Here is a 14,958-nt window from a genome sequence, read left to right as displayed (position 1 = left end):
CCAAATTATTTCGTTACTCCCACCGACGCAGCCCCAAACAGTTTCTTTCGAAACTATCAGCCTTTATACAGAAGACATTGTTGCTGAACATGGCCTAAACTACGTATGATGCACGATCCTTCGCAGTAGATAGCGCTATCTATGCAATAGCGAAAATCAGACCTGAAAAAAATCAGGCCTGTACGGGATTCGAACCACTGACCTCTGCGATAGTAGTGCAGCGCTCTACCAATTGAGCTAACAAGCCAACTGGGAGCAGGCCGTTAAGTTGATTCGTAATAGACCCCTGATGATAAATCAGATACAATGAATATATGAAGTTCATATATTTTGAACTGCGGTATTAACAAGCCAACTGGGAGCAGTTGGCTTGTTAGCTCAATTGGTAGAGTGCTGCACCAGCATCGCAGAGGTCAATGGTTCGAATCCCGTACAGGCCTGATTTTTTTCAGGTCTGATTTTCGCTATTGCATAGATAGCGCTATCTACTGCGAAGGATCGTGCATCATACGTATTTAATACCGCAGTTCAAAATATATGAACTTCATATATTCATTGTATATGGCCTAAACTGTATGACATATGCTGATGATTCCCAACTTTACATTAAGATAAACTCCTCCGACAGAATGCTGGGCATGGAAAGATTGAAATCATGTGTTAATGCAATCATGGAGTGGGCCAAGAAAAACAGATTGCAGTGCAACCTTTCAAAATCAGAAATCATTCATTTCCTCTCACGCTTCTCAAAAAATCCTCCTTTCTGTTTATCAATATTGGAGATGATATCATTAATTTATCTAATACTATCCGAGACCTAGGCGTCATGCTTGATTCTGTGATGAACTTACGCTCGCACATAAATTCCATCTGTAAATCGTCGTCTCTAGCAATCAGAAATATTGGTCGCGTTCGTAAATACCTCTCGACGCAGCAAAATGAAAGATTGATACACGCCTTCATCTCATCGAAACTTGATTACTGTAATAGCCTATTGTACGGTCTACCGATTTGTGACATCAAAAAATTCCAAACGGATCCAAAACATAGCTGCCCGCTTGTTAGTCGGTGCTAAATCAAGAGACAGTATAACACCTATACTTATGAAACTTCATTGGCTCCCGGTCACAAAACGAATTCAATTTAAGATACTGTTGATAACATACAAAGCACTAAATGACATGGCTCCAACCTATCTTGTTGAACTTCTCAGTCGATATATTCCAGCACGAAACCTCCGTTCATCAAACATGAATCTACTTGAGGTCCCAACAATTCGAACTAAAACGTATGGGCAAAGAGCATTCTCCTACGCTGCACCGTATTTGTGGAATCAACTACCTGAATGCATAAAAAACGCCGAATCTGTTGACTCCTTTAAACGCATATTGAAAAATTATCTTTTCAAAAATTAAGCCACCAGATTTTCTTTTTGATATCGTACATTGTCAAATATATGTATAACACGTAATAATTTATTAGTTTAGATAGAGTAGCGAAAATTGCATGTATAGGATTTTTATTGAAATTTTGTTAATTGTAATTGTAAAGCGCATAGAGTTCAATTTTAATGCGCTATATAAGAACTTATTATTAAATTAAATTAAATTAAAGAGAGCACAACTTGTATAAATTTGATGACAGACAGACAGACATCTATATTTATACAGGATAGCCCCTTCAGTGTAGTAAACACTGGTATCAACGGGGGGCCTGTTACCCACCCATCCCACCCCAGGGGAGGACATCCATCACACAGTAATCTCGTGCGTGGGAAATTAACGTCTCCTGCCCCTAACCCTGCAGGAGACGGGACCTCCATTTATTCGTCCCTATCCGAGAAGACTAGAATATCTAACCATTTCTTGATGTTATAGAAAGGTAGCATATTCTTCTCAATTATTTTAAGACCCTGAGTGTTGGTCCGGCCGGGGCTCGAACCCTCGACCTCCCGCACAACAGTCCAGCGCTCTATCCATTGAGCAAACCTGGAGGCATAAAAAACGCCGATGGATAAGTATTTCCCCACACTACGACTGCATAGTTTAAATAAGGGTATATCAGTGTATAATAAAGTTACTTGAGGACGTGTATACTCACATAGTGTCTTAGTTTATACAGGATCCCAATATTTTTGGATACTTTGTTTTCAACATGGCTAATTTGATGTTTCCAATTCAGGTGTTTTTCAATATAAACACCTAGGTACTTAATACAAGCCTTCTGCTCAAATATTTATAGGAGTGACTCTTTTACGTGGTCAGGTTATTAACATGAAGTTAGTTTTTTCCTGTTAACATATAATTTATGGAACAATAATTAAGAACCCTAGTCATTTCGCAGTTCATAACTGATTCGATATCATTTATGTCATCTGAAGTATAGAAAATGTTAGAATCGTCAGCAAAGAGGTGAAAGGATAATTTGTTAGATGATCAAATAATAAAAATCAAAATTAGAAAATCAAAATAATAAAATAATTTATTGAGTAACCAATCGACCAGGTGACTTGAGCCAATCTTTATTTCGTTTACGAGCACAATGACCTTTTTTTAATCTTTCTGCGCTCTTCAACTAAATAAATTGCATTTGGAGCACTTAAGAAAAGATCAAGTTTGAGTTGGCTTTCAAGGCAACCGAAATGTTTGGATCTGCTTACTGCGCCATAGATGACGACCACAAGATTGTTTCCCGGTACTCAGATCCTCTCAAGCTTAGCTAGGGGCTGACCTTCGAGTTATATCACTTCAAGAGCACTAAGAGGTACTCCATAAATTACATTGAAATCACTGTGTGCAAGGACTCCAAGTTTGATGTCGAAGCACTGGCTCGATCCGTATCTAGTTAGTGTCTCACTATTTGGTCAAGGGAAATGAAATTAGTCTGTTTATGAGAATTTGCTAATTAAAAATCCTCGTTAAGAGACACTGTTCTAATCACAGTCATTATATCTTATGTCATTTTGTAAACCAGTCAGGGGTTTACAACAGTTAGACAACTGTTACTGTAACATTAAACCACGCGAAACGCAAGTTTGGAAATCATTTGATATGTAAGAAAAAGTTAAGAAGAAATAAATTTTGAGTTCGGTTGTGAATTAAAAAAATTTATTTTCCACAATTGGCAGTAACGTCACAATCTGATTGGTCAATTTGCCGTTGTTGATAATGGTACAGACAACACCACTTTCGTCAACGTGTCACGCAACGGGTCACGCACTGAAAGAATCGGCTCATCTGATGTCGATGTTGCAGGTAAAAAAAAAGCAAATCGACAATGGTTTAATGTGGTCTGTACCCCTATAAACCACGAATTTCGTCATAATAGTGGTCAAAATTTGGTGCGTCATGTGGTGAGTCTGTAACATTTTGATCATTGCGATGACGAATATCGCTGCAGACTGGAGCACAGAATACGCTAAACCATTGTCGATTTCTTAAATTCAGTTGCGTTTGTCAGGAGCGTTCAGAGAAAGAAAACTCTTGAGCAATAATGAGATTGAGGGGAGTGCATCTGTTACTTCAAATCAATTCCAAATTTTCGTACCCAATAATAAACCGCAAACAGAATTTGCAAACAAATACGTCAACTTAGCAAGATGAGAAAAGTACTGCAACGAGGGCTACTTAAAAGAAACGTAGTTTCCAATCAGAGCAAATACTGCTTTACATTTTAAAAAAAATTGCATTAAAATCCTGAGTAATGCCTCTCTTTTTATGATCGATGCCTTTTACAAAGGACGATTTTATTGTCTCTGGTCAGAATTAAAGCTTTTCGAAAGAGTTTGGGCCCTCTTTCTAACCTTTGCCCTCTGATATCGATCCACAATGAAACGAGTTTTTTGTCGAGAAATACGCGGACAGAATGGGTAGGTTTTCTTTTTAAGTGACTAAGATCTCTTTCTAGAATTCATGCAAATGACTCAGCTCTCTTTCATCCAATTCATCATGTAAAGCCTGTCGGTGCATTTCGTTATCAGCGGGGATTTCGTTTTTGTCTTTGCTTGTCTGTTTGATTGTTTTCATGTTTTGATGGAGAAAGAACTAAAGTCGACGGTATTTTACTTTCACCGCCGGTATTAAGACGCTTTCACTCTGTTCGACGAATTAATGGATTTTACGTACTTCGACTTAGCAATTTGAAAGGATTGCGATGGGAAGAAGTCCGACGCATCACAGCTGATGCCTTTCAGAAAAAATTCAGTCGAGGTACTGGACATTTTTGAATTGGAAGGAATGATGCAAGCACTTGTCATGACCATCTGCGTAGCACCTTGCCAAAAAAATTCGAGGAATTTCGACCCTAAAAATTCAGAACTTGCGATCAAAGGTCTCACCGTTTATCTATACTAAGACAGCTCGTTGATGATCCTTATTTAGCCACTGAGAATCTTAAAGCGTTACCACGAGATATTTCGAAAACAGGTGAAAGGCAAACAACTAAATATCAATTTTGCTCTTTTTCTGTCTTCAACCTGCTTCTAAATAATGCGCCATGATATCTGTCTTGATAAGGAGATTTAATACAAGAGCATTATATGTTAATGCTAGTCTGAGGCTGTTCCATTCACTGTATCCTTCACATAAAAGACTAGGTATGGGATTTCTCGGGATGTTCGAGATATAACACGAGAACCGAGAACTTTTATACAGCTTCCAAGCAACCAGGTAAATATTAACACCATAGGCTTTAGTAAAGAGAAAAGTCAACTGTACTAGTGCTATAAGATAGTTCTGGGAATAGATAGTCTTCCTTTTTCGGATTTTTTTAACTTACTTAATGTAAACGAACTAGAGCCAATCACGCTTATAAGCTATATGTAAAAGTAGCCATTTTAAATTGCTAATTTTCTCTCTTTGTACGGATCGTTAATATGTGGAATAATTTGCCTAAAGATATTGTACACGCAGGTTCATTGACTTTATTTCGTAATAGATTGGGGATTTACATGAATATTGACTGAGAATATGGTAAATAGTTTTTAATTATCTGTATATAATGTTTTGGTTAACCTTTTCACTTTTTGTTTCGGGGAATCTTTTATATAGGGTTAACCTCTAGATAGCCCCTTTTGAGAGATATTTTTGTAATTATTTATTTTTTCTCTCTTGAATAAAGTATTGTATTGTATAACGCTTTGCCATGCATTCATCAACCTGACAGAGTGGTGCAAAATGCAAATGAGATGTCAGCAGCTTATTACCGATATCAAACACAGGTAAAAAGTTATCGTAATTTTACATGTGTCAGGTGCAGTAACGACTTTCCTCGGGGCTGGAAAATCATTTGAAATACCGCAGTTTATAGAACAAAACTTTCAGTAAATCAGCTGTTTCTTTCACTAACACTACTCTCAAATGGCTATCCCTTTTTCATCCGTTAATTTTTATTTCTCTCTTGCACAGCTGTTTATTTTATCGTCAAGTTTGCCTATCTTTTTATCAATGTCTATTATATCAATATCTGGCATCTGGATCTCTATAGTTACCGCAGAATACCAATTAGCTGTACTAACTAAAAATTACCGAAGCAAATAACAAGAATATGCAGAAAACCAAATCGATTAACTAGCTGATCCATTCCTCCAAACATCCATAGGTCAAAAACTAAATAAGAATTAAAATGTAATCCTTTACATGAATAAGGCGGTATGTATATTCTCCATAGTGTTCTCTCGAAATTTCCTGCCGTGCAGATAAGGAGAATTTGTTTACCAATTGGAAGTATCTTCGGTTGGTGATTATTTCCCCTAATTTTTGCGACCCTTGGGGGCGATGAAGCGAAGAGAAATTAGATGCCGGTCGTTCTTCAATTAATCAGTCAATCAATCAATCAATCAATCAATTTATTAATGTCAAAACGTTGGATAGGGTTGCCCCGGTCATCCGAGCCAGAGGCTCATGTATAAAACGTATGACAATAAAATACTACGTTAAAAACGATACAATTAAGAAGTCAATTAAAATACAACCACCAACATTAGGATGATTTAGAAAGCTGCACCCACCCGCGATCCAGTGAATCAATGAAAAAAAAAAAAAAAAAAAAAACTAGGAAAGCCTGGCAAACCCTAAGATACACAGTAATTACATTTACAACTGGCTCTTAAGACTGATAGATTAAAGGATTTTAAAAGCTTGCGAAATTCACACACGCTCAAATCGGTTGATCCTTTAATATAAGAGGAAAGCTGATTCCACATAGGCGAAGCCTTATATGTGAAGGAATTGTGATAACATCGATTATTGTGAGACGGTTGAGTGAGATTGTGATCGCTGTAGCACAATATACGAGGTTCGAATAAATTAGAAAAATAGTCAGGCCCATTAACTTTTACACTTTTAAAAAGGAGGACGAGAGATTGGTAATATCGTCTGTGTTCTAGTGATTGCATATTTACAATAGACAATATATATAGCACCCTACTTACACAATCTAAATGGCTAACACCCATATAATCTAAATTTAGATCAGTGGGTTCAGGCCGTGTCAAATGATCATCTAAGTCTTCCCAGTAGCTTATTGAATATGTATAAACATTTCGACCAATCAAATTCCTTCACTTGGAATGCGTAAGGGAAAATCCTTTACCGAATAGTTACGAATTCGCTAGCTCTACTTGGTTTGGACGTTCAGGTATTGTCGGCTTTGTCGTGTACTTTTGGCGCTTCTTCGTCACAATGACTGACAAGGATACAAGTAGAGCTCGCAAAAGAACATATAATAAAATAAGCGATGTACAAAAGTCAAAACTACAAGAATATTATGACGGCGGCATGAAAACATGCAGTTCTGATAATACGGGAAAGATCGGTGTGGCAGCCGAGGAAACTGGGCTGACTATTGATCAAGTAAAGGTAAGATATTTATTAGTTGGACTGAAACACTACCATGTTTGATGTATGCGGAATACCCCGCCACTTATTTACATCTCGTTGAATAATAATAGCGATCATTGTGGTGACTGCTTCTTTCTTCAAAGCGCACCGACATATGTAAATGATGTAGTGGTATATTGTCCTTCAGAATTATACTTCCCTTACTCTATGTACTGCACCAACTTATCTTTTAAAGGATTGAATCTTAAACAAAATTTTGCCCGTCATACACCAAGGTCAAGGAAGTTCACTGTACGATTGTACTATTCATAATGAGGCGTTGTGGTAATTGTTTGCCTCGTTAATTAAAGGAAGCTCCCATGTTTTTTTTTTAAATAATTGTTTTGTACCGTTTTATGCTCGAAAATACGCTTGTAGTCTGCAGTGTAATCAATGATCAAGAATATACCGGTAAAAGAAGATAGGCGTTTACTCATTCGTTATTATAAATTATAAAGAATAATTATTTTGTGTTACCCTATTGAGAGCTAACGTAAGCAACCTTAGTGAAACGTAGGCTAACCCTAGTGCCCTGTTGGCCAAGAGAATTAAGAGCTAGTTAGGCTAACCTGAGTGCTCTGAGGCTAACCGGAGCACAAGTTTGGCTAATTGGAGCTGACAAGTAGGCTAACCTAAAAGTGTTAATAGTAGGTAACCTGTTAGCTAACGATCGAATCCTGGCTCAAAGTTTAGGTTACATCCTCAATCTAGAGTGGTTGAATGTTACATTTATTATCCATTCGACATCCATGTACATGCTAAGAAGATCTACCTTTATTAATTTGTTGCCAGCCAATCATTCTGTTCTGGATCGAATACAATCTATTGATCAAGTAAAGTATACAAGCTCAGAGCTTCTGCGTGCAGCTTGCATGGGTATTAATAGGGTCAGGTCCTCCCAGGGGGTTCCCTGTGTTGCTTGTCTGAATTTAAAAAGCTACGGTGTCATTATTTTGTCTATATTTCTCCACCTTGTTGTTTTTGTCGGAATTTTGGTGAACAAGATCTTAATTTTTTCAGACTTTCATATATTATGCTATCACTACTTTTTTGGCCATGTCCCTTGCAGGAATTTACCCTGGCTGGGCCTCTATAGGGCCAGCAAGGGAAAGAGGGCAAAAAGGGAAGGGTTGCTCTTGTAGCTTAAGGCATTTTGAAATACTTTATTTTAATGTGATACATTTATATAGAAATGGATTGGAAATGCTAGACAAAAGGAAAAGATAAGTTCTGGAGTACAAGCAGCTCGAAAGCCAATTAAGATTCCGACTGGTTCATGTGGCTCACACTCCTACAACATGTTCTGTTCAGAGTATTTCAAGTCAGGTGAGGGGCCTGATAATGTTTTCAAACACTAAGAACAAATTATTTACATGCATTGTAACTATTATAGACCATTGCTAAAATAATTATAGGGTTACATTAGAGGCATTACAATCCTGGGGGATGGGATTGCAAATCCCCCCCCCCCCCCCCATTTAAAAGAATTTTTCAGCATTTGTCAGGCAAAATGCTTAGAATTCAGGCAACAGTAGAATCAATTTTAAGGCAGTTCTGCATCAGTTTAACGATAACACATTAGGAAATTGTGTAATTTTTTCAGGCATGGAGGTCACAGTCCCCCCCTCCAAGTCCAAGGGTGCCTGTACGTCTATGGGTATCATTAATAAACCTCTACCAGTGAATTATTTCTAAGAAATGAATATTGTAGCTTTCTCTCCTAACTTTGTCTGCTGGATGTTAGTTTTATTTTGGTGCCAGAATACCAGATTTAAATCAATAATGGACAGTGGTTTTATTAAATGTTTCTAAACCCCAGGAGGGGTACTTGCAAGGGTGGGGGTCCAACAGAGCTCTATATTGTAACCCAAAGGGGTTTTCATCCTCAGCTTCTTTTAACCTTTGACAACATAATAGAGTGGTTGATTAATTTATTTTCAATTTTAGTTAGATCTTCGATTGCTGAGGAAACTGAAAATCATGTAGTGACACTATAATAATCAAACCAATTCAATTGATATTCCGTGGAAATGAAAACTTTAATTTTTTTTTTTTTTGCTAGATGAGTGCAAGAAATTGTCTTTGCCTCAAAAGAACAAAGAAGCTGCCAAGAAGTGGCATGACATGACATCTGCAGAAAAAGATGAGTTCAAAGGAAAAGCAGAAAGTTTAAAGGCCCCAGATGTTTCAGAGCTTAGTGAGGCTCAAAAATCTAAGTTGATATCAGCTCACAGGAAAAATCTTCTAAATGAGGTAAAGATTTCAATCACTTTAAGAAATAATCTCTAAGTCAAACTCCAATAAGGCAGCATAAACCATGAAAATTCAGAATAATTTAAAACTTTATTGAAAGTGGGTGAATAATTTATAATTGTTGTTAGTATAATTTCAGAGCTGAGCAAAGAGTTTCCAACAATCTGATTGGTCAAGCAACTCCTTTTATGACGCTATATAAACCGCTCCGCATGGTTCATATAAAATGTTAAAATAAAATGTTAGTAAATGTTACTAAAATGTTATGATTTTAGAAATTTCTCTGTTGTTCAGCTCTGAAATTATACTAAAACAATTATTCACCTCAGGTTCGGTGAATATTGTGGAATAATCCCCTCTACTTCGTCTCGGGGATTATTTGATGATATTCACCTCTCCTTCGGCGAATAATTGTTAATTATACTCTGTGGTAATTAATGGAACATGCAGATGTTTGTGTCCTTTTGAGTAATTATCCTCGTGCCACATTTTACTTTTTCATCTACTTCAACAGATCATGTTTCTGGAAGACTTAGGCTGTGAATCTTCTCTGATTTTTCAAGACACTTCAGGCCAAGTGTACAACTTTGGATCAAGTGCAGGGTACTCTTTTTTATGCCTGAATCCTGACATCAACATCAAATTCCGAGACCACTTTGGTATTATATTATTACTTTGAATTAGTAATATTATAAACATCTTTGAAAGTGTTCTGTTGATTTTTTGGCATGCAACTGTATTTAGCAGAAGCTTATATCAGTAGCTTATACTATTCAGTGTGTCATCCAATTGACGAGATTATTCATGATTGTAAATAAGGTGAATATGTTATCAAAATAGACCAGAAACTACATAGTACCTCTCTCTTTATTTATTTAGCTTGCACCAATGAGAGGTTCACATACAAAGATGTACAACAGCTATTCAATTCCAAATACAGTAAGTTTAAAAATATACATATTATTTACTTTATAGTACAGATATTAACATGTAATTGTTGTCATCATCATCATCATCATCATCATTGTCATCATTATTATTATTAGCTGATTGGTTGTGAATGGCTTATTCGATATATACCTTAATGGCAGCATGGGCTGAATTGCTAAGGTTTACAATGTTATTAAGGTTGAGATCGGACGTCAACATTATCAGGCGCCTCTGCCAGCCACTTCAGTCCATGTAACGACCTCACGTTTCCCCCCACACATCCCACCCCAGTGGAGGACATCCATCACACAGTAATCTCGTGTGTGGGAAATTAACATTTCCTACCTCTAACCCTGCAGGAGATGGGGCCTACAGTTTATTCGTCCCTATCCAAGAACACTAGAATATCTATCCATTTCTTGATATTATCGAAAGGTAGAAAATTCTCCTCAGGTATTTAAGGCCATGAGTATTGATCTGACTGGGCCTCGAGCCCGCACAACACAATCCGGTGCTCTAAGCAATTGAACTAACTAGGAGGCGGTAACAATAAAGATGATGATGATGTCTATAACAAAATCCTCAAACCTGATTGATTCTGAACAGCGATTATTTGATCCTTATAATCTGAATACTGTAATAAGCAAACTGTCCAATTTGGCCTGTGTGATAATCATTACAGCTGCTTGTAATTGGACAGGTCAAATCTGACAGTAATATGCAGCCAATGAAAATCCAGTGGAAAATGGCACTAGCCAATGAAATTGAATTACTTATTCCTACCTTGTGTCTCACATTTTAGCAAAGAAAGTGTATGATGGGACATGTGGAAATGGTCAGTAAGACTTACTGTCATACATTTCAGGGGTACTCAGGCTTGTTACTTCCCCAATTACTTCCTAAATTTTACTCCAGTCAGTGCTATTATCATTACCAATCAATGTTTCTCTTTCTTTTGCACTGTAGGTGAAGCAATAAAGAAACCAGGCAGCAGGGTGCCGTATCTACGTGGGGGTTTTACAGTAGAAAATCACCCAGATGGCATTTTCTTTAAGAAACCCTTCCATTATGGCACTAAGCAACTCCAGGCCGTAATGGAGAAAAAAAGCGAAATTAAATTTGTGATTACCGATAATTTAGATATCAACTTGCAAAGCAACAGGAATGTTATTCCCTCTCTAACTCAGCCTGAAATAGTAGTCACTCTTCTGTTCAGGATAGTGGACAGACAATGTGCGGAAAGGCCGTTAGTTAGACTGTCTGAGAAGATTAAAGAACAAGATTTGGAGGTTGTGGAGTTCAGACTTGACCAGGAAGAGAGACTAAGATTAAATGAATATAGTTTTTATTTTGAAGATGATGCATGGGCTTGCTGTCGGTGCTAATATTCAACACTCCACAGAAGCACAAGGGCTTATTGTCCCAGTGTTTACTGAGTCAGAAGATGAGAAATTCTGGCTTTTCTACAGTATCCAGAATCCATCAAAACTAGTTAAAGCATCATGTACTTTCAAGCTAAAAGGGTATTGGCTTGACTTACAAGGCCAATCCAACTACAAATTACTTAACAATCATCAGGATTGTGTTACTATTGCCAACTTGATCAAAAATGGACCCTATGGGCCATTATATTTTTTGCAGAGGATAGAAATTTCAGATGACCAGTATTTTAATATACCTGAAGTATTTAACAATGCAATATATGCTGCCTTAAGAAGTAGCACTATTATTTGAAATTTAACAATATTTATGTACTTTAATTCAGTGTGGGCACAAGACTATAAAGGCATAAAATCATAAATCACATGAAGAACATTGAGAAGTTTTTAGTGCCACATATGAGCACATCTTTGAATTGCTATTTAGACAAAACTTCAAGATCCATAAACAAAAAAGGAACATTTCATCCAACAATGTAAAATATCAAAACTCAAAGCTCATGAATTCATTTTCCACTCAAATCACTGAAATCATTATCAATCACCATCATATAATTTTATAGACTATGCTACTAATGACTTCCCCCAAATTATATGTAAGTACTGCTGTATATGTAGACAGAAAACAGGAACTCAAACTGGTAGCATTTTTTTTTGTTTTTTCAAACATAAACTTTAATTTAACATACTTTTTCGAAGAACCTGTCAGAAAGCCAATTTTCAATGATATAGCCAGCTGACAAACAGAGAATCCTAATCGTGGTTCTTAAATTGTTACTATTATCAAACTATAGATAATGATTAGCCTAGAAGTTTTTTTGTTCATTTGTTGATCATTTTCAGTGGTCAACCCAAGTGGTGTGTGACTCTATAAATGAATAGAAAATGTAGTATAAAGTACTTTTAATTTATTACCTATATGTCGTATATTATAACAATACGTTACATGCATTTCATATTTTGTAACAAAGACCACTTCTACAAAAAAAAAAAAAATTAACATAAAATTAAAACTCAGCATCTTTTGTGTACTAGTGACAAGTACTTTTCAGAATCTTTGCCGATATTGTGTACTTTTGGTAGGTGGTAATCGAAGCATCGGCCAACCCAGGTACATCCCCGTAGTGGACAACATCTCATGCGCCTCTTGGTTTTGCTGAAAATATAGGAAAAATGCAATGTGTCAAAATGAGCATGAATTGAAAAAGGTTAAGAATGCTGTTTACAGTAGAGAAAACACTAATCTATGTAACTACAATGAACACAATCCTCTTGAAAGCAGGACTCAGGACAATAAGACATTTCATAAATTACCTATTTTCCTGATTTCCTTTGCCCTTTTCCTGATTCTTTCCCTATTTAGCTCCTCAACTTCACTCTTACTCAGCTTATGTGCATGCTTCAAATGGTTGGAAAGATTATTGTATTCCTTCTGGCAAATCTGGAAATAAAATTATAGCAAAATTGATATGCGAATATTTCATTTTGGATCATCATGACTGCTTAGCAATTAATTGCAAAATGACAGGTAGTTGAGATCATCATTAGATCTAGATAGGCCAAGCATCAACATATCACCTGTAAATATCTCTCTACAAAGAGTGATCTATTCGTATGTAACATTGTTTTGTGCAAATAAAATTCCAGATTCCCATACACTGCTGTGCTAATAAAATAATAATCCAGCAATGTTGCAGATTGTTTCCCAAAGTATTTTCTTATGATAGGAAGGGATGGACCAATATCAACATCTTAAAGGTATAATTCTATATGTCATTCTCACACCACTGTACAGACTCCACCACCTCTGTGGTTTGAATCCTTTTGAGTACCAAGATGGGTGTCTTTTGTTTACAGTTATACATCATAGTGCTACATATCTACCTTTTAACATAAAGCCCAAGGAGAAGGGGGTTGTCAGGCTAGCCATGGAAATTTGACTGTGAGGGCAGTCCCCAAGGTAGGTATTTTGATTTTCTGTCATTCATGTCCCTTGGGTGCATGATGAATTTTGGCAATCGTTATAAATGACCACACTCACTTGCCCTAAGGTAGGGATTTAGACACTTTTTTCACCAATTTCGGTGTCCTGACAGGGGTGGCAAATATGACAATTTTTGGACAGAAAATATCAAAATCCCCAAACCTTGCTTGACCCCTCCTCCTGACCCCGTCTCGTCCGTTACATTGAAAACTACAAGCTAGTCATACTCACACTGCAGGGGTAATTATAAATTTTTTTCCTCAGTCGTTTCCTCCGCTGTGGCAACTTTGACAGGTTATGATCATTCAAGTGACTTAAAATGCTTTCGGCCTCGTTGGACATCTTCATCTTTATCAATTCCATTGACATTCCTGTACGAATGGAGGTTGTCGACTCCACGTTTCGGATCTCATGGAAATGGCAAACAAGATTTTCCATTAAACCGAGAAAGTGGCTTCTTTGCGTTAATCCAATATCCTTTGCCACTTTCTTTTCTTAGCGAAATTGAACAACAAGATCGATAGGGTCGTATCCATTTTCGAAATGGAAATACATTTCGAAGGGTGCAAAGAGCAGCGTAAGTTCGTGACCTCCCTCCCTGTGGCTTGTGTGGGGGTCTGGTTCCCGGTCATTGAGGTTAGAGGTAGACAGCTGTAGCATTACTCAGCCTTCGATCTGAGTCTTTCAGTTCAAAGATGTAGTTTGAAGATATGCCACGCACAACACGTTTTCTTTTTTTTCTTTTTTTTTTCCAGCAGCAATCGATTGAAAAAAGAAAAATGAATCGCGGTGTCCCAGTGCGTCACCGTTCCGTCTCTTTTTCCTCGCCTTCCCCTTCTCCCTCCTCCCACGCCTCACACCTTAACTCCCCCCCCCCTTCCCAACTTTACCTAGATGAAATGATTCTTCCACGTTTGTTACTTTGATTGCCGGAAAGACATGGCTTCTCGATGTAGTGGAGAAGTTTCCCATTATCATGGTCATCATGGCGCAAGGACACCAGCGCTCGTGCTAATCTCGTTAAAAGAATTTAGAAATACTTCACATGGTTAGCCAACCCACAGTAAATAGCTGTTATGATATCTTCTTGCAGAAACATGAATTCACCGTCAAAAATAATCTTTAAACACATACGTCCGTACACACAATTGTGAACACTGGAGAGGAATACGGTAGTTATATGCTATAACGAAATCATGTGCTAAACCTGACTACTGGACTATCTAGAAAAGGACAACAAAAAAAACCTTTAGAACAATTTTATGAAGAAATCAGTCGATAAAAACTATTACTGAACATTACCTTCGCCAGGAAAATGATATTTTAAGAAACAGTCTAGTATCATGGAGGTTGGAGGACGATCGACATCGTGTGTGACTTGTGGTTGATTTGCTACTTGATGTACAATAACACGATAACATAACGAATAAAGCGAAGATCCAGAGTTAGCTAGCAATAGACCTTATTCATAAAT

General features: G+C 37.1%; 1 protein-coding gene, 1 non-coding gene and 1 pseudogene across 3 annotated transcripts; 1 reads left to right on the top strand and 2 right to left on the bottom strand.

The window, feature by feature from the left end:
* Positions 1–174: 174 nt before the first annotated feature.
* Trnas-acu (transfer RNA serine (anticodon ACU)) lies at positions 175–247 on the bottom strand. The gene has a single exon. It is a non-coding gene; the product is annotated as a tRNA-Ser (tRNA).
* Positions 248–6,553: 6,306 nt separating this feature from the next.
* On the top strand, positions 6,554–12,772 carry LOC148716819 (uncharacterized; annotated as a pseudogene). Its single transcript, XR_015995598.1, has 6 exons — positions 6,554–6,857; positions 8,069–8,204; positions 8,941–9,131; positions 9,646–9,790; positions 10,011–10,070; positions 11,028–12,772. The product of XR_015995598.1 is annotated as an uncharacterized LOC148716819 (transcript).
* LOC148716818 (uncharacterized) lies at positions 9,644–14,951 on the bottom strand. Its single transcript, XM_088745869.1, has 3 exons — positions 13,716–14,951; positions 12,815–12,941; positions 9,644–12,656 (listed from the first exon to the last, which is right to left on the bottom strand). The coding sequence occupies exons 1-3, from the start codon at positions 13,920–13,922 to the stop codon at positions 12,637–12,639; spliced, it is 354 nt and encodes a 117-aa protein (XP_088601995.1). The 5' UTR covers positions 13,923–14,951; the 3' UTR covers positions 9,644–12,636.
* Positions 14,952–14,958: the final 7 nt, after the last annotated feature.

This window comes from Stylophora pistillata, chromosome 14 (assembly GCF_964205215.1).
Source record: "Stylophora pistillata chromosome 14, jaStyPist1.2, whole genome shotgun sequence".
Classification (NCBI taxonomy): domain Eukaryota; kingdom Metazoa; phylum Cnidaria; class Anthozoa; order Scleractinia; family Pocilloporidae; genus Stylophora; species Stylophora pistillata.
Note: the sequence above shows the minus strand (reverse complement) of the source record. Positions and strands in the feature narration are given on the sequence as shown.